This window comes from Schistocerca cancellata, chromosome 3 (genome assembly GCF_023864275.1).
Source record: "Schistocerca cancellata isolate TAMUIC-IGC-003103 chromosome 3, iqSchCanc2.1, whole genome shotgun sequence".
Lineage (NCBI taxonomy): Eukaryota > Metazoa > Arthropoda > Insecta > Orthoptera > Acrididae > Schistocerca > Schistocerca cancellata.
In genome coordinates, this window is record NC_064628.1 from 702421163 (window position 1) to 702443800 (window position 22638).

Below are 22638 nucleotides of genomic sequence, written 5' to 3' on the forward strand. Positions count from 1 at the left end.
CGGATCGAAGTTAGATTACATGTGGCCGCCAAATAATATTTTGTGGAGTGACGAGGCACATTTTATACTACAGGGTGCAGTGAATTTACAGAACTGCCGAATTTGTGGCACTGTCAAACCGCGTGTTGTGCACGAAGTGCCAATGCACTGGCCGTATGTGAATGTGCCGTGTGGATTCAGAAGCATCTTTAATCTTAGTCAGTTGTTCTTTGAAGAGAATACACCCAGAGGGTCTGCCAAGTGTATGATGACATCTGCACGTTATCGACACCATCTTGTACAGCACGTGATTCCTGCTTTGGAAGAGCGCAGCTGTGAGGAAACCACTGTTTTTCATGCAAGATGGGGCAAAACCTGATGTCGCTCGCCCAGTGAAAGATCTGCTTAATGCAACCTTCCACGATTGTCATATCTGCCGACGTCTTCTAGATGCATGGCATGCAGGATCATCTGATTGGAATCCATGTGACTTTGGACCCTCGGGGACATCTATCAGAACCAGTTACACGTTCGGTCTCTACCTGATCTGAAAGATAGTATACAGGGACCAGATTCCACCGGAATGCTGCGAGCAACCGTCAGTAACGTCGATTTACGCATGCGGCATCTCGTAGATGTCTCTGGTGCTCACAATGAACGGCGGTTAACAAAAAAAAAAAATCGTTATTATGCCTTTCTCACTTTTAACCTTTTATTCTCAAGTCCCGTTACTAATCCGTTACACATGGAAACATTTCTGTTCGCCTTTCTAGCATTCACAGCGCCAGTTTTGCTCCTGGTGGCCAAAATTGGAGCTAATTTTTTTTCAACATAAATCGGATCCTCATTGACGCATTACAGTAACTACCAAGCTTTGCTGCCTTACGATAATTACAACCCACATTGGACCTCTGTGATTTTCTGCACTTTAGTTATAACCGCCCGTTATTTACCTTGCTTACACAGCACTTTCGAGTCACGACTGTTTACTGGGCTTCGTTATGGGTTGCTGTTCTACGGATTAACTTGACCCAGGCTACATGGATGATTGTTACGTATGTTCTAGTTTGTGACGACTCGGTGCGGACTGGAATTGCGAACTATCACTTGATTACATTGTACCCATATTTTCTGTGGAACAGTGTAATGTACCGTAGCGAGTATAATACTTAATATATAAGTAATATATAATACTTAATATATAATAAGCTTACGTCTACGGAGTGAGCACAGCGTTGTGTGCGTTTCGCAAACGTCAACCTGGAATTAATGCGTGATTTTCTTATAACATTGTTCAATATAACATGTTTATTGTGTAACAGCAATGGTGTCCGCCCCGATAGCTAAGTGGTCAGTGTGACGGACTGTCATGCCAAGGGGTCCGGGCTCGATTCCCGGCTGTGTTGGAGAGTTTCTCCGCTCATGGACTGGGTGTTGTGTTGTTCCCCATCATCATCTCATCCCCATCGATGTTCAAACCGCCGAAGTGGCGTCAACTGAAAAGACAACCGGTCTTCCCGACGGGAGGTCCTAGCCGTACGACATTTCATTTCATTTCAGCAATGGTAATTGTTGCTGCTACGGATGTAAATCGAAAGAGGTAAGAGGAGGAAAAGTTACTTTACAAAGATGAGTACTAAAAATATCCAGTTATGGTTATCGTAGCAGTAAGAAGCACTTTGCGTGTTGAAAGACATCGCGATACGATGTAATAAAGAGTTAATACCGTAGGGCTTATTTATGCGACTACGTGGTCATGTACATATTTATGACACAAGTATTTGATTAATTCAGTAGTTTGCTGTCAGTCAATCCGTTCATAGTACAAACATTTCGAGCAATCGTCTCCTGCTGATACGGTTTATGTACGACAGCTTGACATTGCTTCAGAACAACCACCACTATCTTTGCTTTAAAAAAGTTTACAATAGTAAACTGTGTTATTAATACATATGGCGTGAAGAAATGATTGTGTGATTAATATTTTGGTTTTGTTAAGGTTAAACTAAACGTAAAGATATTGTTTTTCGTCCAAATTCGAAGACTTCCGAGTCAGTTTCACTTTGGCGTCACAGGAAGAGAACTCCCAACTCCTCTGCAGCATTAATTTATTAAAGCGAAGACTCGGTAGTACGATGAAGTGCAGCACAGATTATAAAAAATAACAGAGCCTATCCCTTCTTTTGTGTAACAAAAAACGTATAATGTAAGCTATGACATTTAGTGCAAACTCTCGAAATATCCTTGCCTTTTTTCTTCAAAGCTTGAAAAGCAGTCGATTCCAGATACTGAATGCAGACTGTTACGATGCGTATTAGCTGCGCGTACAAATTACATGATACTTCTGAACGGAATATGTCTTTACTAGCGATGTAACGAATTCAATATCTGCTAGCGTATGCGGCCAAATTTTATACCGTGACTTTGGAGGAATTGTATGCTAGCAACATAAAATTCCGTTTTGCTCCTCTGAATGCTCACTACATAGAAATTCCTATTATATGCCCGTCGCGCTTATGAGAGGAGTATTCTTCCTTCAATGCATGTTAGCAATCTAAATCGTAAGAATCTTCCCCTTTAAACAAACTCCATGCTTGTATTATTGTTTTTCAACACATTACACTTGCAACATACAGTAATATCAGTAAGGACTTGTACAGAACTTTTATTACAAACCTGGTGTGTACTGCTAAGCCATAAGGCGAATTTCCTCTGCTGCTTCGTAGATATTTGCAATTCCGTTTTTGAAGATACGTAAACTGAGTCAGCCGAACAAATCGTCCTCACTATGTGCTGCATACTACGCCCTACGGAAACGAAAACTTTCGATTTGTTTGTCGTTGCCAGCATTGCTTTTGAGAAAGGAATTTTGTGTGCCTGTTAGGTACAGGGGGACAAAGTAATGTAGTGCGATAGTGGGCTTGAGGTTGTCGTCTACAGCATCTGTCATATAGGCAGGATGGGTTTAAAGCTCAATCAAGACAAGTGGCCGCTTGTGGCGCCAAGCTGAGAGGTGTCCAAGTATGCAAATGCAGAATTCGTATACGGGGTGTACAATACACTGGTATGAAGAACTTATGAACGAAAGTAACTTTCGCATGATATGTCGCTGCAAAGTAACACAGCTCGATGAAACTTGGGCTACACATAGAAAGGACGGCTACGGTATAGTGCAGAAGGCAAGTGAAAGAAGTAGGCAGTGAGACGAACGGAAATGACACTTTTATTCGAAGGCAATAAATTACACGGAAATCACGGCGATTGATGGCGGTCCCGTGCACATAATTAATAATGGGATATGATTCATCGAGTAAAACAGAAGTGATTTCTGGCGTTCCCCAAGGTAGTGTTATAGGACCTTTGCTGTTCCTTACCTACGTAAACGATTTGGGAGACAATCTGAGCAGCCGTCTTAGGTTGTTTGCAGATGACTGTGTCGTTTATCGACTAATAAAGTCATCAGAAGATCAAAACAAATTGCAAAACGATTTAGAAAAGATATCTGAATGGTGCGAAAATTGGCAGTTGACCCTAAATAACGAAAAGTGTGAGGTCATAAAAAATGAGTGCTAAAAGGAATTCGTTAAAATTCGGTTACACGATAAATCAATATAATCTAAAAGCCGTAAATTAATACCTAGTGATGTGTTGGCAAATGTGCCAACACCTTGTAGATAGAGGAGGCCGAAATGCACGCTATAATCTAACGCAGACGGGCGTGAGGTCTGGAACAGGATACGTTATGAATGCTATAAAGAAAAATACGTAGCTGCTAGAATACTTAACTTTACTCCATCATTTGTATACAGCATTCTTGATGATACAAGTGAGACTCTCTATAGAAATGGTTAATGGCGCCTTGCTAGGTCGTAGCCATGGACTTAGCTGAAGGCTATTCTAACTATCTCTCGGCAAATGAGAGAAAGGCTTCGTCAGTGTAGTTGCTAGCAAAGTCGTCGTACGACTGGGGCGAGTGCTAGTACTTCTCTCTAGACCTGCCGTGTGGTGGCGCTCGGTCTGCAATTACTGACAGTGGCGACACGCGGGTCCGACATGTACTAATGGACCGCGGCCGATTTAAAGCTACCACCTAGCAAGTGTGGTGTCTGGCGGTGACACCACACCTAGGTATTACAATAAAGAACAACTTACATTGGAAGGAACACACAGAAAATGTTGTGGGGAAGGCTAACCAAAGACTGCGCTTTGTTGGCAGGACACTTGGAAAATGTAACAGATCTACTAAGGAGACTGCCTGCCTACACAACGCTTGTCCGTCCTCTTTTAGAGTACTGCTGCGCGGTAAGGGATTCTTACCAGATAGAACTGACGGAGTACATCGAAAAAGTTCAAAGAAGGGCAGCACGTTTTCTATTATCGCGAAATATGGGAGAGAGTGTCACAGAAATGTGCAGGATTTGGGCTGAACATTATTAAAAGAAAGGCGTTTTTCGTTGCGACGGAATCTTCTCACGAAATTCCAATTACCAACTTTCTCCTCCGAACACGAAAATATTTGGTTGATACCGACCTACATAGGGAGAAACAATCAGCACGATAAAATAAGGGTAATCAGAGCTAATACGAAAAGAGAGGGGTGTTCGTTCTTTCCGCGCGCTGTACGAGATTGGAATAACAGAGAATTGTGAAGGTGGTTCGATGAACCCTCTGCCAGGCACTTAAATGTGATTTGCAGAATATCGATATAGATGTAGACTCTTAATACTTTGTGTAATAACCGCTGATGGCAATGCATGCTGTGCAACGTGCTTCCGTGCTGGCCGCAAGGTTCTTTGGGTAGGGCGTTCCATTCCTCTAGCAACACGGTTGACAATTGCTGAATGGTCATTGGTGCATGTGGACGAGCTGCTATACGTCTCCCCAGGGCTCGATGGTACTGTAGCCGAATGTCGTGTCATTCCAAGAGCCCCCAACCTGCGCTGTTCGACGCGATCGCGCATTTTCATCCACAAAAATGAAGTCTTGGTCGAATTCTTTCCGGAAACGATGCACATGGGGAAGGCGTACGGTAACCGGTGAGTATATCGTCTTTAAAGACTTTTAGATCAGTTACACATGCGATAGCGATATCCGCATATGCAGTTGGCATTATCGCGTGCACGAGATATAAAAGGGAAGTGTGTACTCAGCTGATTCACGTGAAAAGGTTCCCTAAGTGATTGCACGATGAGAATTAACAGAGGCATGGGATATTACATTTCGGAAATCGTTAGGGAATCCAACATTCTGCGATCCATAGTGTTAAGAGTGCCTAGAATTCCAATTTTCAGGCATTACCTCTCACGACGGATAAATGAAAGGCCGACAATTTTCGTTTAACGTTTGAGTTCACGTGACGAGGCAATGATGTTTTCTTGACGTAACGGATGTTGTCCTATGATTGACTGACCGTCGTGGTAATTTTCACATCGTATTCGTCTATTTGTGTATTACAAAAATACAAGTGATGAAGCGCGCGTAACTATTTAGCTGGATTGTACATTGCTCTGTTAAAATTGCGTGTATAACTGTTGCTTGGGTTTACACTGATGGGTCTGGGCGCATCAAGTTCCTTCACATTCATCCTAACGGCATGTTCCAAAATTTTAACTGATATACTCCACACTGAATTTATATTGTACTACTTTCGAACTCGTCGTATGCTGCTGTTACTCACAAGAAAGTAAAACTCCCAAAACTCATGTATAATACACTCAAAAAAAGAAACTTACTAATAACGCACTATAGCCGCAGTCAGCAAGCAAGGAAACTACAGTAACGGGACATATTTTGCACATGAGGTATATATTCGCGCACTTTTTCCTCTAATCATTCGTGAAACTCTCGCTATATACGCGAGGATAATCCTAAAAGTAAGGTCTCCTATTTTTTTTTTTTTAATAAGTATAGAATTCTGTTTGTGTGGCAGTTGGTCACACTGTTATGAAGTGCTTCACGCGCTGTGTGTAAACATGCGCACGCCGCGCTGAGGCGCTCAGTCTTGGTTTGGCTTGAGAAAGAAGCCTCCGTTGGATGTTTCCGCCAAGTGCGAATTGCGCGCAGTTATTCGGTTTTTGAACGCAAAGTGTACTGCACCGATTGAACTCCATCGCCACTTGACGAAATTGTATGGTGAGTCGTGCATGGATGTCAAAAATGTTCGTAAGTGGTGTAGAGTGTTTGCAGCTGGTCGGACCGAATTCACGACGAACAAAGGAGCGGGAGACCGTCAATTTCTGAGGAGACAGTGTTGAAGGTTGAGCAAAGCATGCGTGAAGATCAACGGATCACCTGGATGATCGCTGCATGTTGGTTCCTGAAGTTTCCCGAAGCACCGCTCACAGAATTTTAACGGAAACACAGAACTACCGGAAGGTGTGCGCAAGATGGGTGCCACGCATGCTGACTGAGGACCACATGCGGCAAGGAGTTGATGCTTCCCGCGCATTTCTTCACCTTCTTGCAGCCGAACAGGACAACTTTCTGGACTCAATTGTCGCAGGTGACGAAACTGGGCATACCACTTTACACTTGAGACCAAGCAACAATCACGCCAGTGGCGGCATCGTTCTTCGCCAAAGCTGCGGAAATTCAAACAAACACAGTCTGCCGGTAAAGTCATGACAACCGTTGTTTGAGATCGGAAAAGGTTATAGTTGGTCGACTTTCCGCCCACTGGGACCACAATTAACACTGACAGGTAATGTGAGACTCTGAAAAAACTCAAACGGGCAATTCAGAACCAGAGAAGAGGAATGTTGAGTAAGGGCGTACACATTGTCCATGACAACGCTCGCCCACACATGGCTCGGCAAACCGTTGCTCTCCTGCAACAGTTTCAGTGGAACATAATCACCCACCCACCCTATAGTCCTGACTTGGCGCCCAGTGACTATCACCTGTTCCCTAGGTTAAAAGAACATTTGGCCGGAAAGTGTTTCAGCTCCGACGACCAGGTGAAAGAAGAGGTTCATAACTTTCTGAACAGCATGGCGGCGAGCTGGTATGACATGGGCATACAAAAACTGCCACAGCGTCTACAAAAATGCATCGACTGAAATTGTGACTATGTCGAAAAATAGCTAAATGTTCAGGCTGTAAACCATTGTAGAAATAAACAGGTCTATGTACTTATAAGAAAATAGGAGACCTTACTTTTGGGATTACCCTCGAGAGAGAGAGAGAGAGAGAGAGAGAGAGAGAGAGAGAGAGAGTTGGTGATACGGTACTGCACTCTGCCCAGACATTTGCAAACATATTCCAACGGTGGTTAGAATAGCCAAAAAAGCTGTCTAAAACACTATCAAAATAATAATACTAAATGTCGATTAATGACGCATGAAAGCATAACGCAGAGACAAAGGTACGTTAGCAAAGTTTCAGCGACTCTGTTCATTATCTTTTGATGTAAGCAGTGGAACGCGAAAATTGTCCGCAGGTTGGTAGGATACCCTTACGCCGAAACACCATAGCCTCCAACAACGCCCGTAAGCCACGCCCCCATACCTATGCTACATAGACCTAAGCGGCATTTCAAGGCGCAGCGCGCTGTGACATTATGATTATCTACTACCTGTTCGAAAAACATCACATACCAGCAGTTCCAAAAACGTTAACCGATGTTATTTACATCCGTATGGGAATATGCGAAATGCGTTCTGATTATTTAAAATCCTTACGTTACAGAGAAATTTATTGTATTATATATTTTCGGCGGCTCCGCCTCAGAGTCTCTAATCACAAGCCGCGCCTGCTCACGGTATAAGCCTTGGCTGCTATATTGTCATGTAGGCATTCGCTGAGCATCAGCAACATGTCATAGTACTCGGCGGATGTGTTTGTCTTGCTTATTCCCGTCAGTGCCCATGGCTGACCGAACATCGTCTGTTCCTGTATTCCGAACTGCCTTGTATACGAACTGTAAGGATACGTTGCACAGTCTAACATAACTGAACGTTACTTCAAACAGCGTGTAGAGGAAGCTTGTCGCTCCATGATGTCACTAAATTTACATCTCGCCAGCAGGTCATTAAGATGGCACATCAAGCTGCGCATTCAGGAAAATGGACACTTCTTTGGACATCTTCCTTAAAATGAACATTCCGACACAAGAGCACCATCCGAACACAGCCAAATATGTACAGCATGTAGCACCCATCCCAAAAACTCCGAACGTTTCTAGAGCTCAAAATTAAATTTGTATAAATTTGTTTTAAATTCATTTGTACGCAACACAACAGCTACCTGATAGAACAACATGAATATTATGTTTAAAAAACTGTAACTTATTGCAGTAACTCCCTGGAAGATAACTAAGCAAACTATGTTCGAACATCCACAGAAAGTGTAAGGTTTCTTGCATCCATCCATCTAAATAAACATACCTTTTCCTTTCTATTGGGTAACATAAGGACAAAGACACCTTATCTCAAATGTACTTAATATAATGACTTTACATTTCCTATAATAGAAGCAGGTCCCTTAATCACTCAAATATGGTGTTGCCTTATTTTATAAAATTAACTGAGACACATTCGTCTCAGAGTTGCAGTGACAGTATATTTGCTTATTTACTAGACACCGCATTGATGCATACCTTGCTATATAGACACCAAATGCCAGGTAGCAGATAGTGGCCTGTCTAACAGAACTTTCATCTTGTTGGTTTGTTTTGGACTAGATCTGGGTGGTGGAGACACTGTGCGTGGCATTCCTAAACGAGTATGACGTGCCCAAGACGAAGAAGCAGTGCTGCATGCAGGGCCTGTGGGAGGCGTCGCGCTGGTACCGTGACTTCCTGCTGGGGCTCGGCATCGTCTTCCTCACTACCGAGGTGGGCAAGGTGCTCGTGGGGGAACCCAGGCCGCACTTCCTAGACACCTGCCGGCCCACGCAGCCGCCAAACTGTGACGGGTGAGTCACAACACTAATTATTTTAAAATTACAACCACAGAAATGTAAATGGAAAATTTTACACCACAGACACCTTGATCAAACATTTCCAAACTCCAGGATTGCTATTCCTGTGGGATATGTTGTTTAAAATTTCATTCTTATGCAAGCCTCATTTCAGTCCAGGAAAAAGTCATTCCTACATATGAATAATGACAAGTATACGGTAACTAACCAAAGCAAGTGCAAGTGGAGCTTATCACCATCTTTTTGACAGATTGCACCAACAGTTAGCTGTTGTACTGTGACTGTAGGAGGAGTAGTGACAATATGGACTCAACTTTTTTTTCCGGGGTACCAGTGACACATTCCAACAGGATAACACAAGACTTTGCAATTCATTTCACACTACAAATGCCACAACGCATACATGGATCCTGAAGTGTCGTACCTGGTCATCTGCATCACCCATGAAACCCATGTGGGATGCAATAGGAGGATGTATACTTTAAAACCCACCTCCAGCCATCAGTCTTCATGAACTGACACATCATGTGTTTTAGCCATGGCAAGAAATTCCTTAAGATGGCATTTGGAAGCTGTTAGCTTCTGTGTCACAATGAGCACTAAAGTCTATTCCTGCCAGAGAAGAAAGACGTCATGCTGATGTTGACAATGGACATCAACATATCCAACATATCTTTTATATACTTTTGCATGCATTTGAATAAATTCTGGAAAAATTTTTCCACTCTGATGTTGACATCTTAAAAACACTGTTTTAAAGAGATTCAGCTGCTACTTGGAATGATCAGAAGCACAGTCCATGCATTTTGTTTGATGTAAGGGAACAAAAAGAAGTCTGTAGATGATGATTCAGATGAATGTGGTAAATGAGACATTAATTTGATGTTTCTATCCAGCGATTAGTTGTTTCACATGCAGTGTGACAGATGCCATTGGTATGGTGGGAAAATCATGTGAAACTTTTGGTTGTTTTTCCTGATGTCATGCATAACTTGAGGGTATACAAATTACTGGTGTGACATTCATCATTAACTAATCTTTGATCCTCTAAACCAATGTCATCATGTATTCATTGTAAGCAATGAAATAAGCAATGACATCTTTCTTTGAAGGACAATGTGGTGTTGTTGACCATGTTTCTTTTGGAGATTTTGGCTGAAGGCACACCTTTATCTGGTATCCATCTGCTTGAAACTCAAGGATATGACAGTTTCTCTCATTTGAAACAAGAGTTTCAAGCGTTTTGAAATGAAGGATTCTTGGGAAGATAATTTCAGACAGCAAATATTGGAGGCAGCTTTACTTTCACTGTTGGCAGGATGCTAGTGCATTTTTCAAAATTAAAGGGGAATATTTTGAAATCATTAATGTTAATCCTACCCCTGCCGGCATATTATTGTTTCAGTTGCAATTTTAAAATACTGTAAGTAGGTATAAAGAATGATAAAAGATCAGAATACGGTGTAATGTTACATAATCTCTTAAAAACATTATTAAAAAAGAATATTTATTGTATAACAATTCCAGACCACACATGAGCACTGCGATATTTGCAGCAATTAGATATGTCGGATTCACTGACATTGATCATCCTCCATACAGTTCCAACTTGGCCCCATTCAATTTTCGTCTGTTTCCAAAAGTTAAAGAAAACCCTTACAAAATTAAACATTCTACAAACTTGTCTCTTGTTGGGAGAAATGTTTGTCACCTTGGTGACTATGTTGAGAAATAAATATGTAGACATGGAGAATAAAGATGTTGAATGTTAATAAAGTTTGTTTTGTTTAAAAAGGTTTATGGTTTTTCACATAAAAAATTTGGAGGTATTACTTTTCAGTGCACCTTCATACACTGATGTAAACATTTATCATAGCTGAAAAAACCTGAGAAATGAAGAGTAGATTCCTATTAAAACACAACAGTATTATTCATCCCCAGTTCAGTTTTTCCTTGTTTTACTATTCTTTACTAGTTTTATTGTATTTTTGCATGCCTAAGTAAATCTGTAACTGAGTCATTTATTGTTGCAGTTAGTTGCTGCATCATTCTTAAAATGAGTGAGAGCTCTTAAATGTGTGCAACACTTGTCTTTTCATTTCAGATATGTGAATAATTTCACATGTACCAATAAGGATGTTGGGAACTGGTATGTACGAGACTCAACAAAATCCTTCCCCTCAGGTCATGCTTCATTATCAGTGTTTGCATCAGTTTTTACAATGGTAAGTTGTTACAATAAATGTCATTAAAATACTTTGCTGAAATTAATAATTGCACTTGGGACATTCAGATGGCTGTACAAGACAAAACATATTCTGTGAACTAGAAACAATGAATCAATATTGAATTTCTTTTTCTTGATAGCTACTTTAGAAATCTGTCGTACTGGAGTAAAATATGACATTGTTCCTAGTTTATGTTAAGCACATCTTTCAGGTGGATTGTAGGAAATCTGTCTGCTCACTCTAACGCTAAAGGGGCAGTCTTCACTATTCTGGTGTGGTAGTATTTTCGTGTAGTTTTAACTATACTGCCTAACTAATGTGGCAAAAAGGTGGAAAGAACTAAGAGTATAGATGCAATGTGGTGGTGGTGGTGGTGGTGGTGGTGGTGGTGGTGGTGAAGGTGAAGAACTTTGGTATCTGTCATTCTACACTTTCCTTATCTAGCAGCATAATCTCCTCTCTTGTTGTAAATTTTCATACATATAATTTACGTGATGCTACTGTAGTTGGATCAGTAAGACAGACACTCCATGCCCCCCACCCCCTTTCAGCTAGCCACTAACTTTTAGCAGAAGGATCAATGAGGGATCAATTACTAAAACTTCCAAAATCAGTTTTTCATCTACATCTTCTCATATTATTATAATAATGCATCTGGAATAACATTTCATGTGCTATTGATATTTAGGTGTTCATCAGAACATTGTCACATTCACTTAAATACGTTGACAGACTGACGGGTCTTCCATTGACACTTCTGCCCAGATTGAGTGTAAAATGTCTAGTTAAGGAGTATAGCTATGTAGATACTGATTATTCAAAACACGTGTTCTTATTTCTAACATGAAATCTTGAAAGCTGTGGATCAATGCAATTGGATGGATGCAGTATTTTTGACTTCCAAATATTTCTTGGTATATTGGATGAGGAAAGTTATCTTGCATGAATAGTCATTGGCAGAAGTAGAAGTAATTTCAGCTGTCTTCCAGGGAAGTATGTTGGGAGACTTGCTGTTGGTCTTGTATATTAATGAGCTTGTAGCTGATATTAACGGTAACCTCAGATATTTCGCAGATTATTCATTTATCTATAATCAAGGACTGTTGGAAAAAAGTTGCATACATATTCAGTCAGATCTTTGAAAGTATTAAAATATTGCAAAGACCAGTCACTTGATTCACAAGTATGTCACAAGACAGAGAATAACAGTATCCTATAACTAAAATGTCAGTGATTCACAACTGGAATCAGCCAACTCGTATAAATACCTTAGTCTAACAGTTTCTAGGAATATTAAATGGAATGTAAGATAGGCTCAGTTTAGGTAAGACAAGTGGCAGATACTGGGAAAATGTAGTTGGTCTACAAAGGTGATTTCTTAAGAAACAACCTTGGACCCCAGCCCAGGATATTACTAAAATCTGTGAGATGCATACTAAAATGAACTAAAGCAAAGAATGGTGGCACTAATGGTCACAGGTTTGTTTGATTCAAGCATCATAGAAAAGTTGGAAGCCTGAATTAGTTACCCAACAAAAGCCTACTTACAAACCTGCAAGCACCAGTATTAAGTGAAGAACCCAGATATATTCTTCATGCTCCTATTCGTGACTCCTTTATTGCCTATGGAGACAAGATTAGACTAGTTATGGCATGCATAGAGTTATTTAAGCAGCTATTATTCCTGTTCTCCAAATGCAATTGTAGCAGGAAGAAAACTTAATAATGGATCCATGCTTCATGGTGATTTGCAGAGTATGCATGCACATGTAGATGAAACAATATTAGAGAAGGAATTAAGGCCTTTGTCACCAGTAGACACACACACACACACACACACACACACACACACACACACACACACACACACACATACACACACCAAAATGCAACTTCCACACATGTCTGCAGTCTCAGACAACAGAAACCACACTGCGAGCAGCAGAGTATGGAGGGGGTGGTGGACAGCAAAGTGCTGCAGTTTAGATGGAGGGCAGGAGAGAAAGGGGGGAGGGGTAAGTAGCGGAAAGGAGAGAAGTAAAAAGAAAGCTTGTTGGTTGTCATGCCTACATGGAACGCAGCACAGTGGTTGCAGATGAGCTTATAGACCACATGACTTGTTTCACAGGTAGCCCTGCCTTTGATGGGATAGGTGATGTTAGTGACTGGACTAGAGTAGGTGGTGGTGGTGGGAGGATGTGTGGGACAGGTCTAGGATCTAGATCTATTACAAGGGTATGAGTCATGAGGTAAGAGATTGGGAGCAGTGGTTGTATAAGGATGGACGAGTATATTGTGTAGGTTCGGCCGACGGCAGAATACCACTGTAGGAGGGGTGGGAAGGAGAGTGGGTAGGACATTTCTCATTTCAGGGCACAACGAGAGGTAATTGGAACTATAGCAGAGAATGTAATTCAGTTGCTCCATTCCCGGATGGTTCTGAGTTATGAGGGGAATGCTCTTCAGTGGCCGGACTGTGGGACTTTTGGACGGGGTGGGAGACTGGAAAGATAAGGCACAGAAACAAATCTCCTGTGCTGACAAAGGCCTTAATGGCCAAAAGCTATAATTATGTGAATCGTTTTTGTTGTGCCTATCATGACTCAGCGTCTCTGCTATATGGTGAGTAGTAACTTTCCTTCTCTAATATTGTTACATTCCATCCTGGATTTTTCATTGTTTGATACATGTAGATGAAGTTATAGATGGTACACTACATCACTATTAGTTATGTGTAAAACTGATCAGAATGCTACGTAATACGTATGGACATTCTTCATGTTTGCCAACAGTGGTTCGTGCAGTGCCGTGTGCCAGGAGATATCACATACCTGCTGGTGCCCTGGCTGCAGTGTCTGTGTCTCACATGGGCTCTCCTGTGCTCCCTCACCCGCATAACAGACCACAGGCACCACTGGTGGGACGTGCTGGGTGGCTTTGTGTTGGGTTTTGGCCTAGCAGTATTTACTGTAAGTACTTATTATGCATCATTTGTCACTGAAAGTTTTACGTAATTTGCAGTAAAGTAGCATCTAATGTAATGAACTGTTAAAATCTATTTAAAACAGTGCAGTGCTTCATAGACACTCAGTTGCAAAAGAGAGCTGATCAGCATTGAAGTGTGCTCCAAGTTTTTCACCACAAAAATTTTGTATGTTTAATGTGACATGTAAAATATAGTTAGATTTTTATAAAAACTATATAAGTATGAAAACAATTGCTTGAAGCACAGCTGATGAACAAGAAATCTAGATTTGTCTCAAGATCATCAAGTGAATGTTAGGTTGTTAGTTGTTACTTTTCCTTCCTTCCTTTCACTTCAAACACTGAATTATGAAAGCCTACATCTACATCTAAAGCTAAAATTATACTCTGTAGGCCACAGTACAGAGTATGACAGGGAAATTTGTACCAATATATGTGATTTTCTGTCCTATGCTAGTCGTGTATTGAGAATAGGGAAAACTGACTGACTATTTCTCAGTCAAAGCCTTTATATCTCTTATCTTCTTCTCAGCAACCCTATGCAATGATGGAGATAGCTGAATATTTGCACAGTCTTCCTCGAATACTGGTTTTCTATATTTACCCAAATATGTCAGTGCAACCAGTTACAGAGTTCGTTCCATTGTTTGGAGCCCTTATCAAGGGGGCACGACAAGATATCAAACAAATCCAGGAATGGGTTGCTAGGATCATTACACACTGGTTTGACACAAAAAAGTGTAACAGAAATATTTGATGATGTAGTTGATAATAATGTAGTTGATGTGAACCCCTGTTAGGAAAATTTACAGAATCTGTATCTGAAGAAGACAATGAACAGTATGCTGCCACTATTGTATATCTTGTGTAGGTATGATGAGAATAACGTAAGAAAAAACAGAGCATGAAAAGAGGCATAAAGACAATTATTTTTCCTCCCCCAATATATTGTCACATAGAAGAAGGTGTAATTAGATGAATGACGAACACTAAAGTCACTTAACGAAGGTTTATTCAGCATTTGCACATACAAGAGTGCAGAGTGAACTGCCTTGGGCCAGAACACATATGGTATATATACAGTTACAGAACATTCCAGTACAATGATTCTTGACATTTGTGGATACTTCTAGAATGTACTCATACCGAATATAGAAATTAAAATTTTACAGTTCAGGTGAGTTTTGAACTCATGACCCTCCATGCAACAGTCTAGTATCAAACCACTACAGCACAGTGACTGCACTACTCAGCTTCTTCTGCAACAATATGAATGGAATAGGAATGAAAACAGATAATACTGGTACAATGCCCCCCCCCTCCCCCCACAGTGCACTGTACCATGGCTAGTGAAGTATGTAACCCCATCAGTACAAAATGCTTTGAGACAGGATTAATGAAAAAAGTTTAGATGATGGCTTTAATGCTTCAGGTGACTGAGGTACTCACACATCGCCCCACCCCTCCCACTCTCTCTCTCCCCACCTGCCCCCCTCTTTGAGTACAATGTACAGAACATTCATAAAACCGTGTGAAGCTGCCATCAGAAAAATCATTCTTTGGAATTTTGTTCATCTTGTGCATCACATTGGCATGAATGTTGGTTATGTCATCAAAGTCGTGACGCCTCACGTGAATTTCTGCACCTTTTTGTTTTGTGGTAGTTGATAACACAAGGTATCAACAGACATGATGATGTTTTCTGTTTTGCATTACAATCAAGTTGCAGCAGGTGCACACATCATTTTTGTTTGGCAGTCACATTGTATGGGACGAACTCCACACACACTTTTCTCTTCCTCAAAAGAGTCTGGAAAACATTTTCAACACTTGATATACAGATGTTACTCCATTACACTACGCCATTGACACAATGTGGCCACAAGTCCAACACACAACACTGCCTTTTCATAACTGGCTGGTCCAGTGCACATCTCATGCTTACAGTTTTAGTTCAAGCTGCCACCATAGTTTCTGCACTGACATTGCTTATATGCCAAGAATAAAACATTTCTGGGAACTACTTGGGTGGATGGTGAATGTATAGCGAGGTTTTATGAGAACAGTGCCTTCCAGCTGCAGTAATCTGATTTTTCTATTTGATTCCCCTAATAGTGATTTGACAGGTTTGTCCCAGTTATCACACTGTAGTATAACCCCTAAATATTTTACAAAGTGACATGCTTGTGAATGACCATGTCCTTAATTCTGTGTTGTGTAATATCTGTCTCTTGATTAAAGAAATGTTTGTCTTTACAGCATCATTATCAGAAGTTGAGAGGTCAGCTGTTGTACTCACTTATTGTATTCCTACACCAAAAGTCCAAGAGTCATCAACTTCTTCACATTTATATTATAACATGTTTCATTTAAATTTTCCAAATCAAAAGATGTAAAAAACCATCCACAGATATTAACAGCTTAGTAAGAGTTCTATGATACTGGCAGCTATTACGAATTATATGAGTATTTACATGCAAAGTTATACAAAGTAGAGGTTTTCCTGTTAATTATGTGAAAGCCTAATCTGATGTCTTTGTAAGTGTAATAGGCAAGGAGGGATCTTCATAAGTAACTTACTACCATTAATGATAGTCTACAGATAGTTATTTACATATCTAAAAACAAAGATGATGAGACTTACCAAACAAAAGCACTGGCAGGTCGATAGACACACAAACAAACACAAACATACACACAAAATTCAAGCTTTCGCAACAAACCGTTGCTTCATCAGGAAACAGGGAAGGAGAGGGAAAGACAAAAGGCAAAGATGGCCAAAACTCTTTGCCATTACAAATGTCTACTTGTGTCTGTGTATGTGCGGTTGGATATGGGTGTGTGTGCGCGAGTGTATACCTGTCATTTTTCCCCCCTAAGGTAAGTCTTTCCGCTCCCGGGATTGGAATGACTCCTTACCCTCTCCCTTAAAACCCACATCCTTTCGTCTTTCCCTCTCCTTCCCTCTTTCCTGATGAAGCAACGGTTTGTTGCGAAAGCTTGAATTTCGTGTGTATGTTTGTGTTTGTTTGTGTGTGTATCGACCCGCCAGCACTTTTGTTTGATAAGTCTCATCATCTTTGTTTTTAGATAGTTATTTACAGTTAGATGTATGTAGTAACAAATATTTTGAGTTGTTTCAAATATTTGAGAGTTCTCGTCTTGATGTGCCAGTGTAGACACAGAATTTCAGTGACTACTTCCTCAAAATATAAATTTTAATCTTTTCCTTGTCTAATTTATCACTATGAAATTTTACATTATATTAAAGTAGTACATTAACTTCACAGGTAAAAACATCAGACCAGTTTTCATCATCCAAGAAGATTACCACAACCTACACAAAAGCAAGCAAACTGGACAATGTAGTACGAGAAAATGGACATATTTCAAACAATAGGCACCAGTCAGTGCGAAGACTTCTGTCATCCACATCAAGTTACTCTGCTGCTCTGACACCTGAAGAGAGGGAATTAAGAGAAGCAGCTCTTAGCTGAAGATAATTGTGGACATCTTTGCTAACAGTGTTCTTTAGGTATTTTCTTGAAATGTACAAAGAAGGCCAAATGTCGCAATACAGTGGGAATTATTTTTTGAATGACGAGTGTAAGTTTAAACATTGATATTGTAAGAGTTGAAGTTTCTGAAAAGATTGGTGTGATAGTGTTGAGTGATAGTGGATACCATTTCTTGATGAACTGTATTTTATTTTACTTTCAGTGAATCCATAACTCTAACTACCAGCAGCACAATTTCTAAGGAAATGTGAGAGAATGATAGTGTTTCAGTATAAGTATGACAGGATTCCTATTTGACAGTTGTGCATATGAAGAAGCTTAAGTGGAATCTAAAAAGTGCCTCAGATTAAGGTATTAATATCTACAAGATAAAGTGTACTGTCACGTATACTATGTAGATACTGTGCCTTGTTCTTGTGATTTTGTATCAGCTAATACATGCAAAATACCGCATATGGGATACTGCAAAAAATATTAATGGCTAGTTTTACAGAAAAACTTGAAAGTTACTGTTAACTAAAGAGCTTTGTAAATATTTTTTTGTAAATTCTTCTGGTGGAACAGTGCTAAAAAAAGCTGTAACTCTTCAAGCATCAAGAATGTGATTTATAGTACATTCCATAACACTAATATATTTTGAGACTGACATATGTTCTTTATTGTGAATAATGTAAATCTTTCTGAATAATAAGCCTGTGAAGAATTTACCACAGACCATTTCTTGCTACAATAAAATACAAAATACTGTCACCTGAGTACTTCTTCATTTGACAAGATGAAGTGTTATATTTACAAGTAATAATAATAATAAAGAATACAGTAAATAGTGATTATTATATAAGTAACTTAAATTCTATAGAATTTATTTACTGCAGACATATTTCATTTATCCTCTTAAGAATTTAGGTCAGTTAACGTCTTCCGCTCAGTTTCTGCTTATTTTATTGTAAGTGTCGCATACATGTGCATTTTATAATGAAATTGTAGGTACATGGAAAATTAATTTTACTTACTACACCTAGGCATGGTTGACTTAGGCACCTGACTTATCAAGATGAAGCGACTTTTTTCTCAGTTCCTACAGAAATCCATTGTCTTTTAAAGGCACTCTGATCTCTCTAATACATGATTTGGTGATGCTAATTGGATAATATAGTGCAGGAACTGCATCTTTGACTAGTAATCAAAACTTACCGGGGCCTGGGTTTAAACCTGTCCATTGCTTAAATCTTGAAAAAAAAGTCAACGGCCTGTCAAAGAGAGTGGAAGAATAGACAGAATTTCAAGTCAACCTCGTGTCCTTGGAGTGGGAAACTGCCAGTAACAGGTGGATGAATTGACTCAGATTAATGGCATGCAGATACAGAAACCAATGGAAATGGCTTCATTAAAGCCACATAGTGTATAACCACACAATATGTGGCCAGTAATTGAAAGTACCACAGTGATTTCTCCAGTGGCAAAAGATTCTGGATTGGTCCTCCATTCAGGTCTTTGAGAGGGGACTAGTAAGGGGGAGAAACTATGAGACACAGATTGAATAACCAAGTGTGGAACATCAGAAGTTTGAATGTCATAGGGAAAAAGAACATCTGAAAAAGGAAATGGAAAGGCTCAGTCTAGCTATAGTTGGGATCAGTGAAGTCAAATAGAAAGACAGGGATTTCTGATCAGATGAATGTAGGGTACTAGCAACAGCAACAGTAACTAAAATGGTACAATGGGTGTAGAATTCGTTGTGGGTAGGAAGGTAGAGCAAAAAGTGAGCTACTGTGAACACTGACAGCAAGCAAAAGCTAACAACAGTAGTTCAATTATACATGCCGATTTCACAAACAGAAAATGAAGAGAGAAAGGAAATGTATGAGGGTATTGAGTGGGTAATTCAGTATATTTGTTAGTTTCATGTTCAATGGGTCATTCGTATGATAAATTACAATGATGCAGAACAAATTATTTTATTACCTTTTACACATTAAAAAAAAATACAAATTTTCCTATGGAATAATGGAAGTTGTCAAGGAGACACTTCTTCAGTTTTTTTTGAAATTTTACTTTGTCTGTCAGACATTTTGTATCACTGGGTAACTGATCAAAAATTTTGGTTGCTGCATTGTGCAATCGTTTAGTGCTAAAAACAATCATAATATGAAGTAATGAATGTGCTTCTCTCTTCTGGTATTATTTTTGTGTACATCATGGTTGTAAATGATCAACTGCAGTTCCAAAGGGACAAACTTAATGAGGGTATAAATATACTGTGAAGCAGTAGTCAATATGCCTAAATCTTTAAACAAATGTCTACAATAAGGTTGTTGGTGACAGCTGCACATTATTCTTACAGTACAATTTTGAGCAATGAAGACTTTCTGATGAGTTACGCAAGAGCATTATTCTTTGTGACATTGCTGAATGAAAATATGTCAACTTCACAATTTGTATCTTCCATAGATTTACAATGGTTCTAAGTGCAGATGTGACCGAACCAAGTTATTTTAGAACTTCTAAAATGTGCTTTTTCTGGTTCAAATTCTCATGAATATGGACACCTATTTATTATTTCCTTACCATTTGCTGCACTTATTATTGGTGCAATATCTCTAGATGTGCAGAAATCAATATGTTGTCATTTTGAATTTGAGAGTGAGACCATTCACTGAAAACCATTGGTTAATAATTCAAGAACATTATTTACTATTTTTCTGTTGCTGTATGTATGTGTGGATTGATTACAATACTAATGTCATCTGGAAAAAGAACTAATTCTATTTCTTGTATATTAGACAGAATGCCTGTTACATATCTGAGGAACAATAGTGGACATAAAGTTGAGCTTTGTGGAAGCAGTTACTGATTTAGTACTGGTTACACAATGACTTGTCCATGGAATGAACATTTGTCATTATCCTGGATGCATTTGCATTGAAGGGTATATTCATTTTACTAAATATTTAGCAGATTGTCGTGAAGTTGGCTTCATTGTCTTATTATAAGGGTATGATAATGCTGCTGGTCTGCTTTGTACAAAGAACACACACTGATGCTAGGTTGATGAAAATCTGATGTAACACTATCAAATCAGAAAAATATCTGCACTTTCAGTGTTTTCTTTTAACTCTTCAAACATCAGAATAACAAAATCTAACATTCATTCACTTTCCGTAAGCTATTAGTTCCAGCTTCATTGTCTACTTTTTACCACATCACATACATGACTTGTCTCCAAACAACTTCCTGCCCAGTGTTCCCAAGGAAGAAGGTAACATTTGAAGCAAAGATATTAACTTTGTCAAAGACATTAACTGATGAAGATGTAATAAAACTCGGTAGATTTGAAGGTCCAGATTTTTATGTTAAATTTTCTTTGTTTATTCTAAGAATCTCTCCTGATTACATTGGTTTAATTACTAAATACAACTTTCTGCATTCTTTTGGTTAGATATGACTTTATCCATTGATTGGCTATATCAGCAATTCCATAAAACAATATTGAGAAAAGGATAAATTGCAACTGACCTTAAAGATGACATATTGAGTTGCAGACAGGCACAACTACAACTCACATTTATCTTTTGGCCAAAGACTTCTTCATAAAAGAAAAGAAAACACACATGCACATTCACACTCGCAAGCACACTTCATGTATACATGACTGCAGAAAGTGTATCATCTCTATGGTGTGTAGCAGTCTATCCTTCTCTTAATATGGATATAATAGAGGGAAACATTCCACGTGGCAAAAATATATCTATAAACAAAGATGATGTGACTTACCAAATGAAAGCACTGGCAGGTCGATAGACACACAAACAAACACAAACATGCACACAAAATGCAAGCTTTCGCAACCAACAGTTGCTTCATCAGGAAAGAGAGAAGGAGAGGGAAAGACAAAAGGATGTGGGTTTTAAGGGAGAGGGTAAGGAGTCATTCCAATCCCGGGAGCGGAAAGACTTACCTTAGGGGGAAAAAAGGACAGGTATACACTCGCGCACACACAGCCATATCCAACCGCACATACACAGACACAAGTAGACATTTGTAATGGCAAAGAGTTTCGGCCATCTTTGCCTTTACAAATGTCTGCTTGTGTCTGTGTATGTGCGGTTGGATATGGCTGTGTGTGCGCGAGTGTATACCTGTCCTTTTTTCCCCCTAAGGTAAGTCTTTCCGCTCCCGGGATTGGAATGACTCCTTACCCTCTCCCTTAAAACCCACATCCTTTCGTCTTTCCTTTTCTTAATATTGTTGACATTCCACCCTGGACTTTCCATTGTTTAACTGCACAAAATCTCAGTTTATCTAAAAAGGTATTGTGATTTACACAGTCAAATGCCTCATATAGGTCAGAGAAAATACCAGCTGGTACTGTTTTTTTTTATTTAATGCTTGTAAAATTTGGTGAGTGAATAGGTAAATGGCAATTGAACATGTGTACAGTGTGTGTACTTGTAATATAGGACAGTATAAAACAAGGAACTATTTACATGCACATACCTGAATATTTTCAGTTGATTACAGGACATAAATACATACATAAAGATAAATAATAACAGCATTCCTCATTCTTTATGCATATACGCCTCTACACTACCAAAATTCTGTAACTAATCATTTGGAAGTTACTGGAATGTAATTTCTGGAGTATCCTTTCACTCACTGTCCTATAGCCTCTTAGGAAGATTCTTTACCAGTTGGGCATTTGGGTGTCGAGGACCTTTTTCAGCAGTTCTGTCTGTGAGTAATATGTCTCAGATAGCCTTTCTTGTGTATGAATGAACGTCTGCACTTTTTCTAGGAATGTATTCCCTGTGGTTAATGAAAGTACTGATTTGTATATGTGCATGGATGGGAAAGACAATATTTGCAGATTACAGCAGGCAGTTCTGAACAAGTTGGTTTGTTTCTATTCAAAATTGTTCTAATAGCCCTTCTTCTTATACAAAAATTCTTTTTATATTATTGCTACTGGAGTTTACATAAACAGCAATTCTATACTGTGAGTATGC

At 39.4% G+C, this 22638-nt stretch overlaps 1 protein-coding gene across 2 annotated transcripts in view; it reads left to right on the forward strand.

Annotated features, from left to right (window-relative positions):
• The window catches only part of LOC126175697 (phospholipid phosphatase 1-like), an 820416-nt gene extending 800247 nt beyond the window's left edge, over positions 1-20169 (forward strand). For both annotated transcript variants that reach the window (XM_049922633.1, XM_049922634.1), the window contains 4 exons: positions 8660-8892; positions 11003-11123; positions 13919-14095; positions 17402-20169. In XM_049922633.1, coding sequence (XP_049778590.1) covers positions 8660-8892; positions 11003-11123; positions 13919-14095; positions 17402-17608 — 738 coding nt within the window. In that variant the 3' untranslated portion in view covers positions 17609-20169. The remainder of the gene's footprint in view (positions 1-8659; positions 8893-11002; positions 11124-13918; positions 14096-17401) is intronic.
• The last annotated feature ends 2469 nt before the right edge of the window (positions 20170-22638 follow it).